The 27,340-nt window shown below is 28.6% G+C and overlaps 2 protein-coding genes across 13 annotated transcripts in view; one reads left to right on the forward strand and one right to left on the reverse strand.

Moving 5' to 3' along the window:
- The window catches only part of Klc (kinesin light chain), a 101,263-nt gene that overhangs the window by 32,547 nt on the left and 41,376 nt on the right, over window positions 1-27,340 (reverse strand). For 7 of the 12 annotated variants that reach the window (XR_015433295.1, XM_087161930.1, XM_087161933.1 and 4 more), the window contains exons 3-9: window positions 25,475-25,708; window positions 25,281-25,377; window positions 23,301-23,529; window positions 21,404-21,491; window positions 15,331-15,432; window positions 8,802-8,975; window positions 2,724-2,823 (exon numbers count right to left, since the gene is read on the reverse strand). Coding sequence is in view for 11 of the 12 variants with exons in the window: in XM_087161930.1 (XP_087018056.1) it covers window positions 2,724-2,823; window positions 8,802-8,975; window positions 15,331-15,432; window positions 21,404-21,491; window positions 23,301-23,529; window positions 25,281-25,377; window positions 25,475-25,708 (1,024 nt within the window). In the remaining variant the exon portion in view is untranslated. The remainder of the gene's footprint in view (window positions 1-2,723; window positions 2,824-8,801; window positions 8,976-15,330; window positions 15,433-21,403; window positions 21,492-23,300; window positions 23,530-25,280; window positions 25,378-25,474; window positions 25,709-27,340) is intronic. The other 5 variants (XM_087161932.1, XM_087161934.1, XM_087161929.1 and 2 more) reach the window with 1 other exon arrangement.
- LOC147812579 (THAP domain-containing protein 1-like) lies at window positions 3,872-4,671 on the forward strand. Its single transcript, XM_087161939.1, has 3 exons — window positions 3,872-4,148; window positions 4,274-4,374; window positions 4,449-4,671. The coding sequence occupies exons 1-3, from the start codon at window positions 3,996-3,998 to the stop codon at window positions 4,645-4,647; spliced, it is 453 nt and encodes a 150-aa protein (XP_087018065.1). The 5' UTR covers window positions 3,872-3,995; the 3' UTR covers window positions 4,648-4,671.

Here is a 27,340-nt window from a genome sequence, read left to right on the forward strand (position 1 = left end):
ATATCACTTAGTTTTTGTTACGTAAAAACAAAATGCAATACATATACAGGGATGAGATTGGCCAAAAGCCAAAAAAGCTGAATTTTCACGCGAGTAAATCTTACGAGTAAATCAATCGTTTAATAATAAATTTCAGACAATTCAAGATAATAAATAATTATGTGTTGATATAAAGTTAATTGTGCACTAATTTATTAATATAGGTATAATTATATCGACCCTTAAGATTTTGCAAAAAGTAAAATTACAAATTGAAAAAATAAAGCTGGAAATTATATTTTTCTTGAGTCACAAAGGAGTCAATTATTACTGCCTAGTTTAGCACACTAATCTATTGAGAACATACATTAACATTTAATTTTTTTTTTTTATTAAAAATTACTAATACGTGATTTATAGCAAAAATAATCAGCAACATATTCTCATCCAGTTTGGCTGATGTTGTAATGCCTATATACCAAAAATCGTCGATAGAACAACTGCCACCTATATAGTAACTAATTCAAGAAAAAAACTTACTTCTTATAATAATTGTGATAAAGGATTTTGAAATCGCGAGAATACAAATTGCGATCTTGGATTTTGAAATCACGTGACTACGAAACTCTATATTGGATTTCAAAAATGTGAAAATACAACTCACGTTGCCTTATCGCGTAAATACGAATCAAGATGCATAATTTTTAATTAACTGAATATGCACCCAAAGCCTAATTTTTAAATCACGTGTCACCTAATTTTTAAATCACGACATTCGATTTTAAACTCACGTGAATACGAATCACTACATAGGAATTTAAAAACGCGAAAATACAAATAGCGATATTGGATTTTTAAACCTCGTAAATAAGCAATGTACGATTTTGAAATTGCATGAATAAGAATCGAAATGCATAACTTTTAAATCAGGTGAATAAGAAAATCGATGTTTGATATTAAAATGCAGTGACGTCTGACTTACGAAAATATGAGATATCTGATAAAAATGAGGAAAATCTTATTTTTTGCTCGTAGAAGTGGAGAAAATAGCTAAAATTATTAAAAATGCGGAAAGGTTGGCAGCTACGTAGTTTGAATTTTCTGTTTATCTTTGAAAATCGAAAAGAAATATAATTATTTCATTTTAACGGTTGGATTTTCAGAAAAAGCGGAACATTTATATGAAAAAAAAGAAAAAAAACTTACATAATCGGAGTTTTTGATAAAAAGGCTGAAATTCAAGAGACAAAAGCAAAAAAGGCGGAAATCCGCTAAAAAGCGGAAAAATCTCATCCCTGCATATAGATATAGTTTGGCCCAACATTATTTTATTCTTATTTTAATTAAGATTAAGTTAGCAACAGTTATAGATCTCTCATAAACAATTTTTTAAGAACAAATCAAATTTTATAAATAAATTAGGCGAATACTCTTAGGCGTTGTAAGTACAGGGGGTGGTGAGAATACACCCCCTCAATAATTACACATAAAACTCCTGCTTTGTATTTTAGGCAGAAAAATTTTTTCTCAGAAAACACCACTGATTTAAATTAAGCTAGATTATAACAAGTTGAGATATAAGAAAAAATCATTTTAATTTCAAAAGAACAGAATAGCATTTTTCTTTTTCTCGACAAATATTTAATTTGGAAACATTTTAACCCAATTTTCAGTAGAGGTCATTTTACGTTTAATATTGAAACGAAGCAGGTATGAATAAAATTGTCAGTCGGTAACTTAAATCTAAATTTTTACTAGAAACTATGTTTCTTACTTGTTATAGCTAAATAAATTTAATAACTAATCACTTTAGTAAAAGTTCTATTACAGTTAACTGAAGGAAGAATTAGTTTCATTTATTTTATATGTGCTGCACAAATGCGCATTAGTTTCATTGATGAAATTCTTCATGAAAGCAAATTTGCCCCATTGTTTGTTAATTGATCTAGGAGTTGCTTCATCTCTTGTGGGTTCAACATTTGTAAAAACCTACATTTTCTCACCGAGTATTGAAAAGCATAAGATATTGCGTTAAGGTATATTTGATTGCACACAAATTATGTACATAGTTTTAGGACGGTTAAAAATTAAACCCTGTTAAAAAGAGTTTTAAAATATCCGACATTTAACAGAAGCTATACTAAAATACTACTGAAAATTAAATTATAAAGTTCACTTTAAGCAGTTGTCTCTACTTCATAGCTAAGTTTTATATTAATCATTCAAACTATCTCTTTTTACAAACTTTTTCTTTTTAGATAGTAATCAGGGGTCTGTCTAGGTTTTTCTGAAAGGTACCTATTTTGTGAAAATTTAGACATAATTTGTGAAAAATAAAAAATTGTATTTAAAAATCGCACAAAAATATTGTAAAAATATGGATTTATCGTTTCTTAAAGGATACAAAAATAAAATTTTAAGATAAAGTATTTTGTGAAACTACCGTTCTTCCTAAAATTGAATTTGTGAAACTACCGTTTTTCCTAAAGTTGAATTTGTAAAGGTACCGCTAAACGGTAGTAAATTCTGCCTGGACAGACCCCTGGTAATAAACCCAAATTTCAACAGGTACTTAGACAATAGCCTGGTAAAAGATTAGATTTTTACCGGGCACTTGTACCTGGCAAAATTTTAGAAGATGCCTAATTGCAATGTTTTAGAGAGGTATTCAGAAATTCACACTAATGAAACATACACACTCGAAAAATAAGTTACATAAAGCATTTTTTAGAATAAAAACCTACCATCGATACTCCCAAATTCTCTTTCATGAGCCCTAGTTAAAACTTGCTTGTATAAAATCTCAGCCTCTTTATATTTACCTTGCTTAAGATATGCAGATGCCTAAATATTTCAAAATTACAATTAGAAGTAATAAAAACAAGAAATAATTTTTGCAATAAAATTAAAAGCAACAGTTACTTAATGTAAGATCAAATAAAAAATTATTTTCCTTAAAATGCAAAAGTTTCAAACTACTGAACATGAATTACAGCAAATTAGGATAACAGGGTGCGTAGCCAAATCTTTTCACAAAAAACTGAGGTGCTCGAGCAAACACAAAAACGATAATAAAAAAGAAAGAGCTCAATCTATTTCAAAGAAATGTTTAAATCTCTATGGCGCTCCTAAAATGAACCCTGCTATGATAATTCTGGGTAGAAGTTCATACACTCATTATGTACTAGCATAAAAGTTTTCTTTAACACAGTTGAAAAGGTCACAAGAGTAAAGTAAGCTGATATAATCATAGCTGCCAATATGGATAGGAAAAAATCCAGTAGATTTAACAAAATAAATATAAATTTCAAGATAGCTGTTGCATAACATACTAAATATTTTACATATAGGGAGTTTTAAAGATTATTATTTTTATTTTTTTTGTCATAGAAAAACTTTATCACTCTAATAACTATATAAATGGCCTGCATTATTTTCCGTTTATGATCAAGATTAAATGAACTAGAAATGTTTTATGTTATTTTAATAGTAATAGACAAGTAATTTATAAAAAAAGTTAAATTAAAAAAAAAAAAATGCTTCTTACTGATTACTGACAATGAGGCTCGCTTCATTATGAATTAGCAATACTTATTTAAACATTCAAGCAAACAATAAATTCTATTTCAATAGGGATTTTGTTTAGGAATCTTACTCAATTTAGGGAATTTTTTAAAAAAAGTACAAACTCTAGGAAATTTTTTATCATACCAGTAGAAACTGGCAAAATCTAGTAGAGTTGGCAGCAATGTTAGCAACTTTCAATGCAAATTTATGGTCAAAATCAGTGTTGGCGTTTTGGACATGAGTGTGTTTAACCGTGACCTACGAGATGAGAAGGCCTTCCAACTGCGTCATCAAGCCCTCGTGACGTCACCATACTTCAATCATTCCCCGCGACATGTGACACTTTCTTCTTCGTTTGTTTTAGTCAGGCGTACTAGTATTTTGATTTGGATATTTGTAATCGAAACTCATTCTTATGCAATTAATTATTACAAAATTTTAAACAAGGTATGCCTCATCCATGTTGTGTACCAGCATGTCGAGGGAATTACAAAAATGGCCCTAAAGTCAGTGTTTTTAGCTTCCCTAAAAATGACGCATTGAGAGAAAAATGGATTCGCGCCATTAAAAGAGAGCATTTCAGTCCTACAAAACACAGCAAGGTAAGCATTATGCTAGTTTTCTTTTTTTTTCCTTTTCTTTCTCCCATATATTCTCTTGGCATTTGAAATTTTGGAATTTCTTCAAAGATTTAAACATGATTTAACCTATTCTTAATTGTTTTTAGGTGTGTGAAAAACATTTTAGTGAAGAAGACCTCCTTACAACTACATCTGCCTATGATAAGAAAACGGGCCTACTCATAGAAGCCGAACTAAAGATTAAGAAGTAAAATTTATTTCAAAATCAAGTATTTGTGTCTCTGGTTATATATTATATTCTAATTTTCTTTTTACTTATAGATTAAAGCCTAATGCAGTACCATCTCTCCATCCAAATTTACCGAAGCACTTCTCTTCCACAGCTGTTAGTAATCGAGAATCTTCGGATGACCGAAAATTAAGAAAGGAAATGGAAAGTATTCAAGCTGCAACAGCTGAAAATGTAAAACGTCAAGAATTGTATGATGCAACACAAAAATTTTCCTATTTTCAGACCTAAAGTCTAAGCTGCCGGATACGAAGAACTCCTGGAATATTATAAAAAGTGAGAGTTACATTCTTTTCATGTTATTAGTTGTTCAGCCAGTACCAGAAGTAACTATCTCTTTATATATAGATTCCAATTGTGAAGTAAAAGCTTATGTTAAAAAAACAGAAATAAAAGTTTTAAAAAACTTTAAATTTCCACATCAGCTTGTTGCTATTGATACAATAGATGATATTTTGAATGAATTAAAAAAATTAGCTTTGGATACACCACGAACAGATAAAGATGTAAAAATAATTATAAATACTGTTAAAGAATTTTTTAAATCCCTTTTAAATGTAACAAGTGTATGCAACGATGTAATTTTATTCATTATCGATCATTTTTCTTACATAGGCGATGATAAACATGCATACAGGTATTCTGCCGAAACTTTAATTTTTGCTTCCTTAATTTATACAATATCCCCTAATGCATATAGATTTGTACGTAAAAGTGGCAATATTATTTTACCACATCCAAACACAATAAGAAACATCTGCTTAAAATCAAATATTAGTCCGCAGTTCGAACAATCCGATGAATACTTTTTAAAGTATATCCAACAAAAGTTTAAATTTTTAAATGAAGACGATAAAACTGTCCTTATAATGCTAGATGAAATACACATAAAAGAATATTTTGATTATAAAAGTGGCAACATTGTAGGAACTTCTTATGATGGTAACTGTACTTCCAGTGCCCAAGTATTTATGTTCAAAATTGTTCTCTCTTCTTATAAAGATGTAGTGCACGTCTTAACCGTAAAAAAAATAACTGGGGAAATACTCCACGAATTCCTAACTAAAGTAATACTGGGATTAGAAGAGTTAGGATTCTTTGTTATTTCTGTAACAACAGATAATAATTCCATAAACAGATAAGCTATGTCCCTATTTGTTAATCCTCCTAAACTGCAATTTGTTTATCCTCACCCCATTGACAATAATAGACCTCTTTTTTTCTTAATTGATTTTGTGCACCTGTTAAAATGTATACGCAATAATTGGCTTAACCAAAAAAATCCCGATAAATGTTTTTTTTATCCTATGTTTGGTGAAAAATCAGGTAATGACGTAGGGCACAATTTTTACACTGCATCATTTTCAGCATTAAAAACGCTTTATGATATTGAACTCAATAGCCTTGCAAAATTTGGTTTTAAATTAAGTCTAAAATCTCTTAATCCTTCAAGTTTTGAAAGACAAAATGTTAAGTTAGTTTTGCAGATTTTTAATGAATTTGTCCCTCAAGGATTGCTTGAATTAGGTAAAAACCATAATATTGTTCATTATGAAAATACTGCCAATTTTATAAAAATTATTAATAACTGGTGGAATATAGTAAATGTAAAAACTCCAACTAAAGGTTTTCACTTAAAAAATGAATTTCAATATCCTTTTTCCTATAAGAACGAAAGAAGCATAAACTTTTTAAACAAATTTTTAGACTGGTTGGATGCCTGGGAATCAATGAAATGTGATACAGGAATGTTTAGTAGAGAAACACATGCAGCTCTAAAATTAAGTACGTAAGGTATTCTGCAACTTATGGATTATTGTGTCAATGAATTGAATTTTAAATATATTATGCCTGGGAAATTTCAAACCGATGATTTGGAAAGTAGATTTGGTTGTTATCGACAATTAGCTGGATGCCAATACAATATCTCAACTAGGCAGTTATTTGAATGTGAGGCAAAGCTTAGATTAAAGTCCCTTTTGTATTTAAACATCCCCACAAAATCATTTGGCCTTGTCCAAGTCACAGAGTTGCTACACAATGAACATTTTGCAGAAGAGTTTCAAAATGATAAGATATTCTCCTCTTTAAAAATTATGACACCTGATCTATCCTCTGCAAAAACTCAATTGCCTGTTATTGTGTATGTTGCAGGTTGTTGTGCCTTTAGTGCTTTAAAAAAACCAACTGTTTAGATTGTAGAGAAATTCATTTATTTGACAAAGAGCTACCTATATCTAAAGAATACAATTACACTCAAGCTCTTGACAGAGGGAGCCTCTTACTTCCAAAAAAACATGTGGTAAATGCGGTTTTGTTAAATTATATTATTGTAAAGAAGTTATGTTTTGAATATGAGGCCGAATTTAACAAACAAATTAATCAGCGAAATGTTGTTACAAATTTAACTAAAAATTATCTTGTAGAAAAGGATTTGCTTGGAAATGAGGAATTTTGCCCCTCTAGACATTATATGGAAAAATTTTTGGATATGGTTGTTTGGTCTTCCACTAATGTATTTTTAAACAACTACACGAAAACAAAAAATGATGCTTTACTGAAGGAGAGAAAAAACGCAGCTTTATTAGCTGAAGTAAAGAGAAATAAGAGAAAAATTGAAACATTAAGCAAGAATAAATAATACTAAGCATTAGTTAATCCTCAGACATAATAAACACTAAATTTTCAATAAGCAACTTTGTGCATGTCAATTTTTAGTTAAAACATTATTATACATAATTTTTGAGTTGTTAGGTTTTTATTTTTATTATCCAGAAGAAAATTATTTTATATCATTAAATATATTTTTATTAGTTTTTTTTATTTTTACTTTAATTTATTAAATAAAAAATAAACTAAAATAAATTAAACACTTCTACAAAACGTTAAACTCTCTACAAAATTAAAATAATTAAATAATGAAACAAAATAATTATTTTGTAATGTTTGATCACTGTTTCTCTGCAATATCAAATTTGTTATAAATACACTTCAGTAATATTGTTATGTTAAAATCCATATTATATTTCAACAATTGTATTAAAATTTTAATCACTCTTAGTTTAAAACTTGGAATTTTTTCTAATTGTACTTCAATAATTGTATTATTGAAATTCTTATATATTTTTCTAAGCATTTATTGCAATTTTTAACACTCATTGTCTAATGATTTTTATAATGATATACAATATATTTAAATGTTTATTTTTAAGTAGGTAAGAAATGGAATCTAATTTTTTTTTCATTTGTTGTGATAGAAATAATGTCAAAATAAGCATTAAAAGTTTGTTGTTACTTTTTTGTGTAATAAAATATTCCTTTTTTGTGATTTACCATGTTTCTTTTTTTATTTAGTATTTGATATGAAATTTTTATTCTGTTCACAAATAAAATATTCAAAAATGATATCTAAGCTCCAAAAATCACTTTTTTTTTAAGGACTGTGATTCATATATTTGTACGGATAACATATTTTTTGATTATCACGAATTTTTTAGTTTTCAAATTTTTCTATTAACAGTTTTATTAATTAAATTTTAAGAGAAAAAAAAAGTTTCAGTCCTTGTTCCCAACTATTTTTGCGGCATTTTAATGAGTGTCTAATATTATATGAAGAGACAAAGTAGAAATAATTATATTAGGAAATCTTTCCCCATGTTAAAAGCTCGCAACAAGCGGAGAGGAATGATCGAAGTACAGTGACGTCACAAAAGAGTTGTAAGGCCTTCTCATTCTCGAAGGTCACGGTTTAACTGTCCTAAACTGCCTTGAAGGGTCCAAAACCTCAAACTTTGGTAAAAGGTAAAAATTCCATATGTGTAACCATTAATATGTTATAATTAATATGTGTATAATATGTGTAACCATTAATATAATTAATATGTGTAACCATTGTACATATAATAATTACATATAAATAAATATTTGATACTTTTTATACAATTTGCTTTTACTTATTAAAGAAAAATAATAAAATAGGAAGAGATTTCAAACTTTTGAAGCTCCACAATTTATTGAATAGCGAATATTGAAAGTGAATATCTTATCCTTTAAATACGAATAAATATGCTTTTAATACTGATAAATTACGTTTTTGCATAAGGATAAATAAATCCAATATTAAAAATAACATAAAACTTTTAACTGTTTCTTGTTCATATAATGTTCTAGTAACATTAAACTGCTTCTTCTTCAAAAATTAACCTCTTATTTTTCCCTATATTTTTAAAAAATTATGACATAATTTGAATAAAAGGGTTTAGGACAGCACGGTTTAAACCCTAGTTTCAACCATGGATTAATCCACTCTGTCCTAAACTCTGCCAATTCTGGTCAAAATGACTGATCCTTTTAGAAAAAAGCTAATTACTATAAACAAGATTTACCAAGTTATTTTTAGTCTTAGCCACATTAGGATCATCAGGACCTAAAGTCTTTTCGTATATCTCGAGAGCACGTTGGTAGTATCTCTCAACCTCTTCATATTTTCCCTGGTTTTGACATAAAAGAGCAAGATTGTTCAGCTGTTTCGCTACATCAGGATGATCTTTGCCAAGAACCTAAGATAGATGAATAATGTTCTTTGTATTAGTATTATGCTACAAATATTCTTAATGAAATACAGTGATCTCTCGCTATTACGATATCCAATACAACAATTCCCTTTATTACGATAATGTATCTTGGTCCCGACGAACTTGTATATGAATTAATGTTATCTTCCTCTCAATATTACGATATTCTCTGAAGCAATAAACCCCTGTTAAACGATTTCCCCCCTTCAAATTTCAACCTTATTTTATCATCTTTCGCCATTTTTTCTGACAAGAGAAGATTCACTGCTGACCACTCCAAGAGCTTCCATGCTTAGAATTGCCTCTCTTATCTCTTAAGAAGTAACAATTATAACATTCCTATCTGATTTCATTTCCTTCATCTTAAAAGCTGATCATGAGTCACAAATGACCACACATTAACACCTGAAAGAGTAGAGGGTGGGTGGGGTATCATTCACAAACGAAAACCATTTTCGTGCTTTGAACTCAATGCATACTTTGTCAGTTGACTTAACAGTAAAAAAATGAAAAAATATAATTCATTTAAATTGTTCTTAATAATTAACCATAATTAACGCTCTGCAAATGAATTTTTGATATAATATATATATATTTATAATTAATAAATATATAACATTAAAATTTTAAAATTAAATAAAAATATTATCGTGCCTCCTAAGTATGCAAGCCCTCAATATATTCCCCTACAGCAATATATTTATTTGGTCTCCAAAATATTGTTGTACCGAGGTTTTACTGTATTATCCAAAATTTATAAAGCTGGAATCTATTTTATTTTTAAAATTTTGACATAAGTTAGCAACATACAACTGACACTATCTATAGAAGATCATCAAAATTGGCACGAAACATTTTTTAGATATGAGTATCAAAAATTTGCATTTCTTCAATTAAAAAAAAAAAAAAAACCCCACTTAAAATTGACTTTAGTAATTTTTATCCAAAATTAAAACTCTACATATAATGTAAGGAAAAAAATTGCGACATAAAATTCTAACTCTTAAATTCAATTTAACAATTATGTTAACCCAGGGTTCCCACTCTTTTAACAAAGCGAAAACTAAGAACCTTTTTTTGAAAAATTAAGAACTTAAAAATAGTATGATTGTTTATCATTGAATATACATATGCAATCAGTGACAATGTCAATTATTTACCTTTCTTAAAAAAGATATATAAAAAGTTCAACTTTTGCCTACCCGGGTTGGGTCTTATGCAGAAATACTTTCAGATTGTTAAGAGTTAACAATATGTATGAAACTAATTCATATTCCATTTTCAATGATTTCATTAAAATCAAATTGTAAAATGAAAGTGCAGAAATTAAAATGCACATTTTTCTTTTCGTTTATGAAAAAAAAAGAAGAAATAAAGAAATTTGGAAAAAATATTGAAAACATTATTAGAACAAGTTTTTATATTTTACTGTATCACAATTTCAGTTGTGAGCAATTTTGCTTAATATTCAGTTATGCCAAAAAAATTCTTTCTTTTCTATTAATAGAATGTTACATGGGTATATATTAAAAGATTTAATACTACAAAGTTCAATTAGAGTTACACATGAAAGTAGTTTTCTTAACTATGCCATATATAAATTATATTATAATTAAATCCTATTTCAAATAAATACAGGCCCTACTAATATCTAAGCACCTTAAATCATTCCACTATTTTTCAATTAGGCCTTTAAATTCATTGTAATTAATATTTTATAGAATAAAAATACAGTTATGCTTGAGAAGACTTATAGTTTTTAAACCAATATGCTTTTTATATTAGTTTTCGGTGGAATATATAAAAGGGTCAAAATGATTTTTCAAAGTTATCAACACATTCCTATGGCCAGAAAATTGGTAAGGTTTCTTAATAAACAAATTCTGATAATTATTTACTTTTTCATCATTTAACGATATTTATTTGTAGTACAGTCAAACCCCGTGAACGCGAAATCGCTTATCACGAAATTTCGCTTAACGCGAAATAATTGTTAGGTCCCGTCGATCGAGTCTGAAGAATAGTGTTAATTAATTCTTTTAACGCGAAACCCAAATCGCAAAATACCGCTTAAGACGAAAAGAATTTTTTTCACTCCAAGTCAAAATTTCTTCTTTTACAAGAGTTTGGAATTAGTGTTTTGAAATTTCTACTCCTACCCTCGAATCGAGGTCCCATCCTTCCATAATTATCTCTTTTGATTTGTTGCTGCTATTCTGTTTCGGAATGTTCTTTGCACGTGCGTGGAAGGGGGTGGAAAGTAGTGCATAAGCACACATGATCGTGGTAGAGTCCGACTGTCAGTTGCCCTTGAAATTTCGTAAAAATGAGTCGAAAACAGCAATCCTTGTCCTTAGAGACTAAACAAAAAATTTTGAATGAAGGTTTGTGATGGAATATTAAAGAAAACAGAGATCGCGACGAAATATGGAATTCCCAACAGCACGCTATCTACGATTATAAAAAATCGTGAAAAAATTGAAGTCGCATATGCTATCAATCAATTTAAGCCAGCTAGAAAGCGAATGAGAACAGGGGGAAATGAGGAGATCGAAGTAGCGCTTTTGCGATGGGTGCGTGAAGCAAGGAGTCAGAATCTGCCTTTAACGGGTCATGTATTGCAAGAAAAAGCAAAAGTTTTTGCGGATGCTCTTGGCGTGACAAATTTCGCATCTTCAAACGGTTGGTTAACACGATTCAAAAAGCGTCATGGAATTGTGTGTCATAAAATCTGTGGCGAAGAAGCAACTGTAGATAAGGAGACTGTGGAATCATTTTTGTCTGAAAAGTGGCCTGCTCTTAGGAAAAATTACGCGCCACGTGACATTTTCAATGCTGATGAAACGGGACTCTTTTTCAAAGCATTGCCCTCCCGTACATTGAGCATTAAAGGAGAAAAATGCTCCGGCGGAAAATGCTCTAAAGAGAGAATTACTGTTTTGGTCGCTTGTAATATGGATGGGACCGAAAAATTGCCCTTGTTTGTCATAGGTAAATCAGCGAACCCACGTTGTTTTAAGAACTTAAAAACTTTACCCGTTGTATATGCTTCAAATAAGAAAGCCTGGATGAATAAAATGCTTTTTAAGAAATGGTTAACAGACTTGGACAGGAAACTATTTCGGGAAAAAAGAAATATTTGTTTGATGCTTGACAATTGTAGTGCTCATAATGATATTCACGGACTAAAAGCGATTAAATGTGTTTTTTTACCTCCTAACACCACAGCAAAACTTCAGCCGTGCGATCAAGGTATCATTCATAGCTTGAAGGTGCAATACAGAAAAGAAATGGTACGCAAGATGATCCATTGCTTTGATAATAAAATTACATTTTCTGTAAATCTATTAGACGCAATGAGATACTTAAAATGTGCTTGGAACAATGTTTCTTCTGAAACAATTATAAATAGTTTCAAGTGCGGTGGGTTCACAGATGGAAAAGAAATGAATCTTCAAGAAATAAGTGAAGCAGAACCAGAAACGTTGACTAATTTGATCGAAGAAGCGGAAAAACGCAGGATTCTATCAGCCCCTTTGTTCAAAGACTACACCACTATAGACGAAGATTTGCTAACATCGGATATAACCACCGATCAAGACATAATCGCTGAACTATCGGCGAAAAATGATGATGTCGACATGGATACAACTGATGAAGAGTCCGATATTGAACAAGAAAATCCAGTTACTTTAAATGAGGCGACATGTGCAATGAAAGTAATTAATCGTTTCCTCATGCAACAAGAAAATGCTATGGATGCATTAGATAACTTAGAACATATAAATGACTTTATTAATAAGTGTTATCTTAAGAAATTAAAACAGAAGTCAATAACTGACTTTTTTCAACCTTGATTCCGTAACGGATAAATAAATTCGTAATTTGGCGTTCAATTCACTTCATTATTTCTTCTCCAAATTTCAAGTTATTTTTAAATGTTCATTGTTTTTAGTATTTTTAATTTTATGTTAAATTCACTTAAATTTGCAATATGTCTTCATTAGTAACTTTTAAGAACTGTAATATATAAGTAATTGTTTAGTAGTTCAATAATTGTTGACTAGATGCCGCCACTACCTAAACAGTTAACACGAAAAATTTCGGTGGTCCCGACGATTTCGTGTTAACGGGGTTTGACTGTATTTCTTTATCATCCTCTATCATGCTTAATATTTTTCCCTACTATTATCATGATTTGATATTTTAATTTTATCCTAAATTAACAGTTTAAAACTGAAAGTGGTATTCTTTTATTATAAAGTAATCCGGTAATATCACCTTATCAGGTAATGTTTGTAAAAAAAAATATTTAAAAGTTTGGAAAAACATCATGAAAACAGTATGTAACTTAACCATTTTAAAATTATTACTAAACAGCAAATGTTTTATATTTACTTTTATTATGAGCTTTACATAAAAAATTTTCCAGCCAAAACTGTTATTAAGAATTAACTTTACATAATATTACTAGACAATCTAGCAAGAAACATGGACTAATTTTAAAGCAACCAATCTAAATTTTAATCTAATAGACATTAATAACAACAAGTTGGGATCTTATAAGCAGATTTAAATTTTTATGTAACAATCTGCTTAGTTTTCGTTATGGATTCTAGTTCAAAAATTTTTTCTAAAACTTCTTAGGGCTTTATATTGTTCTTATAAGCACATGCGCTACCAGTAAAACCGAATTTCCTGAATTCTGTTGACTTTAAAGGTTAATGTGGGTCTTCTACTTAGAACTAACTGCCCCCTCCCACAAAAAATGGCATGATTTCATGTGCAGTATCCCACTAGTCCACACACTTTTATTTTAAAATGCCTTACTCTCCTCATAGAGTATCATTCTAGGCAAAAAGAATAATATATTAACGAAAGGACATGTTTTCTTGCCCGTAGCTCCCTCACACACATTCCTTCTAGTCTCTCTAAAATGCTCTACTCTCGATGCATGGTCAAATTGGAGGTGATAAAAGAACAGCTTTTTGTTTTAAATATTTTTACAAGACTGAAAAATTGTACCTGTCAACTACAGTGATGCTGAAAAATTAAGCACTTTTAAAAACCTTGTACCAAAATTAAGTACTTTTAAGGGCCCATATTTTCCAAAATAAGAATTAAGCATTTTTTAAGGACTTTTAAGGACCGTGGGAACCCTGTTAACCTTAGATTTATGTTACCACTAATGTTAAGTTGATCTATGATATAATATAATTAATGATCATAATGTTATACCATAGATCAACTTGTTAATCTAACAGGCATGAGACTAGTAATTTTTCTGAAAGTGTTTAAAGTTATGTGATCAATAAGTAACATTTCTGTCATTATTTCATATAAATGGCAAAATGCATACAGAATTTGAAAATATAAATTGGTAATTCACATAACAGAAGTTTCTGGTGAAGTTTTCCTATATCAATTTTTTGTTACTGTATTTTTTATTTACTAGTAGACTAAAACTTTCATATTTAAATAAAAAATGGGGAGCCGACTTCAACATGGCTATTGATACAGGACATATACTGATTGCAATATATCAAATAATTAAGTATGCACGAATTTTTTTCCTCCCAACTTTGTTGTAATTTAGAGGAAAAAACTATTTGTGCAACTGTGATTGACAAATACACAAAAACAAACATTTTAAAGTAAAAACATTTAAAGTTGAGTTACACACTGTGGCAAATTTACACCAAAAAGAAATTTTTTAATTACTAAATTCAATTTATAGAACTATTGGACATTGCACAAAATAAATTTTTTTTATCTAAAGTAAGCTTTAAAAGCAACTGGTACTAAACTCTACCGGTTTCGAATTTATTATACAGGTTGCCCAATCAAATCTAAATAATAAAAAATCTGTGTGTTTTCCCTGTACATATTATGCACACTATATTAAGAGGAAGCAACAGTCATTGTGCTCTTGTGTGAGCTATATTGGGCTAACTTTATTTATTAGTTTTAATTGCAGGAAAAACAGCTGAACATACTTAAATAATGCTATAGTAAATAAGTATAGCTGAAATATCATGGTTAAATATCCCATAGGTCACACTTTGAGTAAACACCATTTTTTAAGAGACAAAAATAAACAAAATTCCCTGAATTTTCCTGATTTGTAAAGAAAAAAAATCAAAATGTACTGCATTTTAGTTGATTTTTTAAATTCCCTGTATTTTCCAGGTTTTCCCTGTGGAGCGGCTACCCTGTTATAGATCTTTTAAACGCAATGGTTTACCATATTATTAAAAAAATAGTTTTTTTTTCAAAACAAATTCTATCATAACAGTTTTGGAAATAATATTTTAATACAAAGATATAAAACAAAGCTTACTCTTTCCCTTATCTCCAATGCCCTTTTGCACAATGGTTCAGCTTCACGATATTTCCCTCTTTTACCGTAGAGCACTGCTAAGTTATTTAAAGTTGCTGCAACCTATTAAAAAAAAAATCAAAGTTTATTTGGTACAACAATTACATATTGTTTTCATTCTTAAATCTGTCACATTAATGACACATAATAGTGAATTTTTTCTACAAATGTTATCTATGATTTCATAGATAATTTACACTTGTAAATACTTTAATTATAATTTATTCAGTCAACAGTAGATTTGAGGAATTGTTTCATGATTTTTATTTTGCTGTTTAAACACTTTCCTGATTATCCTGAATTCACTCGGATATGTTTATATTGCAAATATTAATTATCCTGAGAAAGCAGAAAAATAGCAGAATTTGTCATTACGTTTTGCTTTTACTTGTCCGGAAGCAAAAGAAAAAAATAATAATTATCTGCAGTGATTGGAAGTTTGTCAAGCTTTGTGTGGAAATTTTGCTGTTGGATTGTGGGACTGTACACATATTTTGTATGATTGTATACCCATAAGCAGAATATTTTCAAATGTTCTGCAACAGGACTTATTAATTTATACAAATGTTCTGCAAGCATTTCACAGCAAAAAAAAAAAAAAAACTTCAACTTTATGTTAAAATACTATATTTTCATTTATTAAAATACAGGATCATACACAGATACACTACATTATTTTTTAAACCAAGGCAAACATTCTTGATTTGTTACTTTTTCAATCACTTTTGAAGTACAAAATTTTGTTAATGATGATGATGAATTATTAATAAAATGCCTATAATATGAAGGTCTGAACATTAAAATAAGGGCTGCCATAATAATAATGTTTCGAAGGGACAAGTACCCAGATGGTGCACCATTTTCAAACACAAACATTTGCTGGTCTGTTGTGCCAACAACTTCTTCTGAAATGGGAATGGAAAATATAAAAGTCATAAACTTTAAGAAGTTGGAAATCTCGGAATTTAATTCTTTTACGGCTTGCTTTAGAAGCTCTCTTGATAAAAATGGTGATCAATTTCTCCTGCTGTCTGCTAAAAACTGATACACCCATTTTATAAAAATGTTGCAGCCAAAAGCTAATTCACTAATTTCCTCCTCAGAATGGCAAAGATAAGGGAGATAAATGTGCTGAAATTTGTGCAGGGTGTCAAATGTTCCTCTTCTAAAGAAACATCATTCCTGGGAAACAGCAAGAGGTCAAAGCTAAAGAGATTTTTATTCAAGATACAATTTGTTCTGCAGGACTTCGTTTGTTCTGCGATGTACGTCACAGTTTTAGGCACTTTCCGCTTATGGGATTGTATATACGATGGTTGCTTAATTTACATAGGGGGAAAAAAATAGTGTATCACTTCACTGGCATTTGGAAACTATCATTTTTGTGTTGTCCCTTATTTTAAAAACTATCAGATAAGAACTAATATTTAACTTTTCTCATTTGTAAGATATAACTCAGGACAATAAATTGATGCTAAATTAATTGATTTTTACACATAAAAATATAGTATATATATATATATATATATATATATATATATATATATATATATATATATATCTTGGCCAAAGAATACCTAAAGAGGCCTTTTCATTTCAATTCTAACCTTCAGTAAGGATAGGTTCGAAAAGGGACGAAATATATTGCACCTCCAAAACCCGTTCTACTGTCTCCCCTACATTTTTTGTGGGGGTGCGTGATATCTCCTCTAAGGTGTAACCCGAAACTAATCGACTAATTACTGTCGCAGAAGGGGGATTGCAACCTGCGGGGGTCAACTAGCTTTCAGAAGATATCAGAAGAAACTCACTCTTCATCTTATATTATGCTTTTTCTCTTTCTAAGAAAAACTTAAAAAATATTTTTTTTAACTCTAAAACGACTTTATTTATTTTCAAAATAGTTTTATTATTTTATTTAACATGCACTTTTTCTAATTATATCTTGAATTGTTTATTATTTTGATTTGATTATTTAGAGAACTAATAATAACCAGAGTATTTAAATTTATAAAATTTTACTATGTAGTCATATGAAAGTAATTCATATAAAGTAACTACATTAAAAATAAATTTATATTTTCTCTATAGATCAAATAAAGTTTGTTAATTTTTTTAAAATTGATTTGCTAATTTTTAAAACTTTTTATGTTAAAGTAAAACCTTGAGTTCAAGATTTTATTTTTTTATTACGTATTTAATTTTCTTCTTTCAATTACAATTCAAATACAAATATTTTTCACAATCTTTTTTTAATTTTAATTATTTTTTTTAAAGATTGTTACACCGTTTTGAAACTAATTAAATTCTACCACTTTAAAAAACTATGTTAACATTTAATCCATTGTTTAAGCAAATATGGTTGCTTACTATGTAAATTTGATTTAGACTTAAATATTTGAATTTCGCAATTTGAAAAAACTAAATTAACCTTCACTAAAAACTCACTTCATTTTAATTATTACTTTTGCTAACTATAATTATTATTGTACAAATAACTCCGAACTGGAATTATGATTCGATCTTAAAAAATAAACACCGGGGTTATTTGTCACAAACAAATTGAAACATCAAAATTGAAAATTATTCGATTTAATTATCACAAAATTTTAAATCATATTAAGACAGATCTAGTTTCCGATTATATCACTTAACTTATTCAAATAATTTAGCTCGGATACATTTAAAACTTCGCCCACAAACTCATATTCATCATTTTTACTTACATTATTTCTTCTCAGTTATAGTTACTTTAAAAACTTATCGCCAGAGATATTATTTAACAATAATACAAAAGAAATTCCTTATTGATCTAAAGCAGTTATTTAGTATAAATTTATTAAACTGCATATTTTGAGAGCGCAGTTTTATATGAAGTTTATTTTAAAGGAATAAAGGAAAATATAACTTATTAAAAAGTGAATATATTTTATTTATCAGCTTTTGCTTGTTAAAAGGTATTTATATTTTATCAAATAATTTTTATCAAGTAATATCTTGTGATTACTTTATATAATAAAGGAACTTCATTTTTAATTAAATTATTATAACCCTAATAACAAAGAATAATGGTAAAAGGGGGTAATGAACGCATTTTATTTGTAAATGTCGTAAATAAAAGGACAAATAAATAACTTACAAAAGTATAACTTATTTCTAAGAAATTCCTTAAAAACTATCTTTGATAAGCTTTATAATTTTCTAAACGTAGAAGTAATATTATAAGAAAATTGATGTAACTCTTTCATTTCAGTTATGAGGATTCATAAAAAAATACCATTATTTCTGTCGTAAAAATAAATTATAACATTTTCGACTAATAAGCTGAAGTGACAGTTTAAATTAATTTTTCTAATAGATCATTTCGATGGATCATTAAAAACAACAAAATAAAACAATTCTATGTTATTTTACATTTTAGTACATAGATTTGTGAGACTGCTCACTGTAATTAATATAAAGATTTATCAAAATAATCGAAATTAATTTATAAAAAGTACGATAACGAAATTTTTGAAAGAAAAGGCATTTATTGGTTTTGATTAAAACTTACAACATAACAACAGATTGAGACAAGTTTACTTCACAAAATTTTATCAAATACAAAAATACAGAAAATTATGGTTATCTAGGAGATATATTCATATAGATGGCATGCTGGCTAACCCTGGGAGGTTTTCGTGTTTTTCCTCTTTATGTAATGCTAATGACGGTTAGTTTTCTTATATTTTAATTAACTATAATTACACTAATTAAAGTTTGCAGTATAGAAATTTCTACTAAAACTCTTCTCCATGAATGGCAAAAGAGGGTCAGGGAAGAGAAATTAAAATAACACATTGATTACATACTTTGTTCTAGCAAAAAGTTATGAATAAAAATTACATTATACACTTTTAATATGAATTCCAAAAATTTCTCGTTATTAAATACATAAGATATTGCATAATTACTACTCTTAATATATATTTTTAGAATATTGCGAAAAAAAGTTTTAAAAAGTGTATTAATTAGGAACTACAGATCAGGGAATCAACTAAGGAATCAGGTCTGAAAACATCAAAACCAGTTTGACTATCTGAAGTAACAAAGAGTAGCTTAACTCTAAGTATTACAGCTTATTTTTATTTTTTAATTTATCGTGATGAAATTTCGTGGTGTTTATAATAATCACATTTCTCAATCTTTCTATTTCATCTGGCAATCAAACTGGTTTCAATATTTTCAGTGTTGCGTTCCTAAGCATCGATTCATTATATTTTGATATCGTTTGTATTTTTCTCTCGTGAATATTAATTATGACCACTAATGTTCTTTTACTTCCTTTTTTTAAAAAAGAATTTTACAATACATGCGTGTATTTTCATATTTTTCTTCATTTGCTGATTAAAATGAAAATTTCATAATACTTTAGTGTTCTTGTGTATTTACATTAAAGCACTAAAAACAGGGTTAAGTGCTTGTTCATGTTTGGATGATGCGTGGTCTTGTGTACTAGCTATTTTTTTCCCTTACCGTGAAAAAACATACTATCCCAGCTATGGGAGTAATTAAAACTATTTACGGAATGAAAAAATTGGAACCTTTTAAATTTTTTTAATGTAAATGTTTTTTTAAACCTACAAATGAGTGTACGATATATTTTTTAAAAAAAAAGGAAAACTGCAGTTTTGTGATGCTTTATAGTATATTGGATGATCTTTACGTCATTTATTCGATTTTAATTAATCTCACTTTATTCAGCAGCTAATTTTTTTAATTCTGAAACATCTCTAAAAAACAAGAAACAAAGTTTAAAAAAAGGGGAATCATGTATTTAAAAAATAAATTCCATTCTCAAAATAAATAAAAACAAGAAAATTATTACTACTAAATAAATAAAATGTATATAGAATGAGCGAATTATGAGCAAATATAATTTTCATAATAAATTACAAGCTTATAACTAAAAAGAAAGCTATCGGTTTTTAAAGCGTTCCCCATATCAGTTCTTCAGGAGGACAGAGAGTATATTGGATGATCTTTACGTCATTTATTCGATTTTAATTAATCTCACTTTATTCAGCAGCTAATTTTTTTAATTCTGAAACATCTCTAAAAAACAAGAAACAAAGTTTAAAAAAAGGGGAATCATGTATTTAAAAAATAAATTCCATTCTCAAAATAAATAAAAACAAGAAAATTATTACTACTAAATAAATAAAATGTATATAGAATGAGCGAATTATGAGCAAATATAATTTTCATAATAAATTACAAGCTTATAACTAAAAAGAAAGCTATCGGTTTTTAAAGCGTTCCCCATATCAGTTCTTCAGGAGGACAGAGAGAGAAAAAGATTTTCAAAAGGGAGCAAGACCTCCCACCGAGAAGATTAGTGAACTTGGGGGTGGAAGTTGCCTTCCTCCCTTACTCAAAGGTAGAAAGTGACTTGTGTTTCAAAGGCAATATTACAAAAAGTAATAAAGATTAAAAAAATTAACCTACATTTTCGTGGATAGGAAAGATTGAAAAAATTATTAGTATTTTTTTTTAATTGATCACTCTGATTCTTGAACAAGAAAAATCAATTCAAAGTATGACAAGCCCGCCATAGACTTTACATGTTAAAAGCAGAATTGAGGAGTCTGCTTGGAGCAACACTTTTCTCCCGGCAACCACGATTGTGGACCCGACTTTCTGATCATTTGAGCGCGCCCCTTGTTTTTTGTTCGCCAAGATATATATATATAATATATATATATATATATATATATATATATATATATATATATATATATATATATATATATATAAAATCATGTTTTAGTCCCTTGTTTTTATTAATGAAATAAAAAAAAATTTTGATTTTTTTCCCCTCCAAAAAATTGGTAAGGGGAGCAGTTAAGATAACCCTGCAAAATGATTTATCATAAGGATAAAAGAAGAACTTTAAAAATTAAAGCATAAATGCAAAAATAGGAAAGAGTCGTAACAAAAGTCAACTTGCAGTATTAAATCATAAAAAAGAAAGTTTAACAATGATGTTACTTACAGCAGGATGATTTTCTCCCAATGTTTTTTCTCTAATTCCAAGAGCATCATTCAACAAGTTTGCAGCTTCTTTATACTTATTTTGGTCCCTATATAAATGAATAAAATATATAAAAATTGAAATTACATAATGGGCAGTTTACATTAAACCCTAGAGAAGGAAATATGAATAAACTTCTTATATCAGTTTTTTTTATATTTCCACATAAAAAGATATTTACAACATCATTTCTATAAAAAAAAATATCAAAGTTTTTTTTTTATGAAAAAAGAACTGTCAATTAATTTAGAAATTTATTCTATTAATAAGTCATTTTAGATATCACATAAAAAGAAAATTCTCATTTTTGTAATGAAAGAAAGAACACTATTTCTAGAGCAAACTATCTTACCATCTTTCAAATTTTCGTGATTTTTGAATTTCTCATTTTATATTCTAGCTGAAGCCAGTCATTATGGACTTTTTTTAAATCCCAAATAAAAATAGAAAAATCAGGGTTATTTTTCTCCTCTCTGATGTGCAAGAAAGACACCTTTGGAAAAAAAATTCCACAGAAAACAAAAATCATTTTTCAAAAAATTATGCAGAAAAGAAAACCAAAATTTTTTCCTTTCCAAATGAAAAATCTTTCTGCAAAAATTCTAACGTTCTGCAACAATTTTGCCGCAATTCTGCAATGGAGAATTAAAGCTTTAAAAGTTTTTTAAATAAAAAACTTTTGATGACAAATTACATGAGAAATCTCAAATGTAATTCAAAACATATTGAAAAAAATTAATGCCCGCAATGAAACTAAGTACTATACTTACTTCAAGTCTTTTTATTGTTTTCATAAATTTGAGAGTTCATTGAAATAAATAAATTAATAAATAAATAAAGCATATGACTGACACCATTTAATAATAAAAATATAAACACAGGAACAGCTGTCAGTGAAACAATGGATTGAGTATAAAATTTAATGTTAAAAAGCCTTTATCTTCCTTTTCTATCCTTATTTACCATCAATAGACTTATGATTTTTTTTTTTAAACTAGTCTTTGATGCTTGTTATTCCAATATTGAATTCCATATTTTACTAAGAAAAAGAAGGTGGATTTATAGAAGAGGCAAACAAAAAGAAAGTATTTACAGGGTATCTGCTACATTTTAGATTCCACGACTTACCGAAGTTCCGATTTTCTCCACAAAAATATAACAATAAATTTTAAAAAAAAAAGGATTATAACAACATTAATTGAAAAGATAGGTATAACCAAAACTGTTATACTCTGAATTTTCATATTTATTGATTTTAAACTTAAAAAACACAGTAAAGAAAGAGTTGAAGCAATAAAAATAGCTGAAAAAAATACAAAAGCAAATAATTAAATACTGTCAGATATATGTAGTCATTTAAAGCTGCTTTATTTTTTCTTTAAAGTAAGTGTAATATAAAAAGCCTAAATTAGAATTTTAAATTGATAAAATAAAATAATAAATTCTGAAATCACAGAAGTTTAAAAGATAATTCGCTCTAGAAATTCGAGAAGACCACAATTTTTAAAGAACAGGATAAAAACATTTTATATTTTAATAAAATATGACTGTGAGTGGTGATTTTGATACAAATTTAGTTATTTGGAACATCAGAACACTGGGAGGGGGCGGGTAAATTCCATTTTAAAAATTAAATTTTTTGGGAACCTAAATCCATGACTTTCCACAATTTTTTTTAAAAAATATTTAAAATCATGAAATTTCATGGCAAATTTCGTTCAATACCGAAATCCATAACTTTCCAGGTGTGCAGATATCCTGTATTTAACACTTTTCAAAACGTATTTTCTAAAACAAAGATCTATTAAGAGGACATAATATATAAAATAACTATTATTGAATAGAAAACAAAAATGACCTGTAGACTAAGGCCAGAATATTAAGCATCGTTGCCACATCCGGATGGTCGTGACCGCTAGTTTTTTCCAGATCTTCAAGGGCCTGCTTACAAAGAGGTACAGCTACTTCATAGCGTCCCTGCGATGCATATTGTATAACGAGATTATGTAGGGTACGCAAACGAGCAGGGATCTCGTAACCTGCATTAGCTGACACTGACATTTGAGTAGATGGTGTAGGGGAGAGAGCTAAAAGGATTTAAAAAAAAGTAACTGAGATTCTAATCACAAATAATGCCAAGAAATCTATGTACAGAATGAAAATATAGTTATACAGTCTAACCCCACTATAATGAACACGATTTATAGTGAACTCCCAGATATAGTGAACAAAATGTTTGCTCCCGTGCCTTGCTACCCGCATATGTTATTTTTGTGTGGATATAGTGAACAAAAAAAAGAGAGAGGAATTTGGATATTATGAAATTTTTTCTGTCTTTGACTGATTTATTTTCTTCATTTATAATACATATTCGTAATAATTTTGAAACTTCAACTTCAAAATAAATTTTCCTAGTTTGCTTCATCATTGAATTGGTTCAGCATTCAAAGAAGCCGCAACCTTCCTGTATCTGGATAAATGCTTCACGTCAAAGTCGATGAATTTGCTAAGTGATTTGTTGAGACTACTTTTATGTTCTGGAATTGCTGGCTTTAAACAGCGGAATAACATAAATTCAGGAAAAATTATCGGATAGTCGGGAAGTGTTTCCACATCTAATGTTGAAGATTGCTCATCGGCTAAAGATTACTAATTTCTTTTGTACGCAAGACGAAAAGTAATAAAAAACAAAAGTTAACATATTTTTGTTACTACGTATGACTTTTTCAGTCATTTATTTTTGTTTAATTTTCATTGGTCATATATTTAAATGTGTAATAAAAGGGGGCAGTTTGGAACCATTAGTAAAAATTGCTTGCGGAACGGATATAGTGAAGTTCCGGTTATAGTGAGCCAATCATTTGGTCCCTTAAAAGTTCACTATAGCAGGGTTGGACTATATATAATAAAATTCATTGCAAAGTACAGTAATTTTTAAATAATATATCTGATTCTTACATAACAGTTTTCTAATGACTAAATCTATCTGATTTTATTCCATTCTATTGAAACAAATATAGATAATAATAAAAATGAATGCGATTAATTTTTTCACATTTTTCCAACACAATTAAACAAAATTAAAAAAAATCTGTCAAAATTTAGGAATTTTAGAAAAAAAAACTCATAAAAAAGTTCTTGATTTAATAATATTTAAATTATTATTCAAAACAAATAAAAATAAGAGCTATATTTGTTGTTCAAGTATTAAACAAGTGCATGCAAGTGTATTTCCCCTTACCAGAATTTTTTTTTTTCTCTTACATCTTTACTTCTTTAAATTAATAAAAATATTCTTATAATATTTTCTTTTTCATTTGCTCCTTTTTTTCTTTATAGTATTAGGCAGGATAATAACAATAAGCATTTTTAAACATTTATCATGAAAAAACCCTAATTCTTAAAAAAGCATTAAGAACCACAATAGCTTTATTAAACTGAGGACAAGAACAAATAAAAGGGGTCCAAAATCCTTACCAAATCCATTCAAATCATTGAAGATCTAATTTTTTATTTAATAATTTTGATTAGTTTTAAGATTTAAAACATGCTAAATATAGAAAAACAATTCTTTTTTAAAAGTTAATTCCTACTTAGGTCAACAAAGAAACATTTTATTTTAGATACTTTTTATTAAATAATTAAATATTTTCCCATATAATACTAACGAATATTTGAAAAAAACTGTATTTGAACTTGAGAGGATAAATAAAAAATATTTTATTAACGATTAAAAATTTGAACAAGATATAGGGAGAGTGTGAACTAATAGCAGAAATTGAAAAATACAATCAACTAAAAAAAGGAGATAAACTAAATTAAAAAAAAAAAAAAATACCTTCATGATGAGCACTGTCATCGTCATCTTCAGGAAATCCTAAGTTTAGAGGTTCTTCACTGTCCGGTTTCTTTTCAGATACGCTCTCTTCATTACCCTAGATAAAATAGAAATAAATAAAATAAATACACATTGCAAAAAAAAAAGAATTTAAAAAAGATAATAGTTAACGATATAGATGAAAAAGCACATACTTGAATACATACCGTTTCGCTGTCATATTTCTTAAGTGAATTCATAAATTCCAGTTGTTTTTTATCTTCTTCTAGCTGAACCACTTGCTGCTCTGAAGCCTGTAGTTTCTGCTGTGTGTTAGCTAACTCATCTCTCAGCCAGGCATTTTCTTGGCAGAGGCGACGAACCTGCGCTTTCAATTTTTGTTTTTCAGCTTCCACTGTTTGGAGGTGGTTAGCAAGGGCCATCATAACCTTCAAACAATTAAGAAAAATAAATTAAATACGCAAAGAATTAAGATTCGCAGGGATGGTTAAAGTGAAAAGTTTAGGGAAAGACTTAAAGCTGGAGTTCTGAATAAGGAAGAAATCTGAAAATCAGAATGAAACTTCCAAATTTATGTCATATAGATTCCGATTGAGATTTACGTAGCGAAAACATTGTTTGAATTTCATCGGTACAGGCAGGGTGCATAGCCAAATCTTTAAACAAAAATTAAGTACCTTTTAAGTACTACTTTTTAAGCCCCCAAAAAATATTTTTAAGCACTATAGACATTAACAAAATGCAATAGAATTTTCAAAGACTCTACATGACCATGATAAAATAACTAGTTTCTGACAAAGAACTCTTTTTTTTGATTATATTAGCCATTATAAAATAATCAAGAGATTTTTCGGTTAGATATCAGAGGGTGGAAAATGAAGCCTGAAATTGAGAATATCTTGCAAAATGCAGCAGAGTTGCACATGACAAGGCAATAATCTCAACGAACCCAGCTCAGTAGATGCACATGTGGACTCGATACTATATCATCAAACATGTCAAATGATTGGTGCTTTCACATGCTATGGACCAACAGTAAGCCGAAATGAACTGTGAAAACGCTGAATAGAACAATGTGAAAAGCATGCTGAATAGAAGAATGTGAAAAGGGAAAATTAAGCACTTTTTAAGAACACCCAATGAAAGAAGCACCTTTAAGGGCTTTTAAATAACAAAAATTTAAAATAAGCACCTTTAAAAATGCTATGCACCATGACTACATGCCTGTGCGCTCTATGTGTACACCTAATAATGCAATAATATACTGAAAGCATACCACCACATTACAAACTGACAGATGTAACGTATTGGTATAAATAATTACAGTATAATTGGTAACTTACTGACACACGGGGCTTTGAAATCACTTTGTAAGTTACTCGTTCTTGTTGAAAGCCATTTATAAGAAAACTCACATATTACAAGGGTTCAGATAGGATCACTGGGCTGTATCATTTTTATAGGGCTATTTCTTGAACTAATCACTTGCACATGATTTTAGGAAAATAGTGCCACCTATTTGCTACTTTTCAAACTGCATAATATTTGAAGCTCCAATCAGCAGAACCAGAGCTAAGAGACTGGTAGAACAGTTTAACTTTAGTTTATTCGGTATTTATTAAGATTGAGAGACTTATTTTTATGATTTTTTTCAATTACAATAATTAACTTCAGACAGAGAAATGTGAAGACGCAATTTTATCTTTGTATTGACATAACAAGATAATTTTTTTCCCTGATATTTGTCATGGTTGAGAACTTTATTTTGCATGACACAGAAGTCCTCTCACATTAAATTATACTCAAATCATTCTTTGGCACTATCTCTGAAAATAAGTTTGCTAAAATTAGCTTTCACACAACTTTCAAATTATTTCCTAACAGTTTCAACTCAGCAACTTTTAACCGAAAAATAAGTCTTTGTGTATCAAATTAAAAAAAAGAAGCTGAGGTTTTTTTAAGATATTTTTTGTACTCTTTACTCATGTATAGTATTGAAATTCAAGCTACTTGATAATTAATAAAATTATCATTAAAAATTAACTAATAGACTGTTTAAG

The sequence above is a fragment of the Parasteatoda tepidariorum genome, chromosome 4 (genome assembly GCF_982258835.1).
Source record: "Parasteatoda tepidariorum strain Cologne lab strain chromosome 4, Ptep-v5.0, whole genome shotgun sequence".
NCBI classification, from domain to species: Eukaryota; Metazoa; Arthropoda; class Arachnida; order Araneae; family Theridiidae; genus Parasteatoda; species Parasteatoda tepidariorum.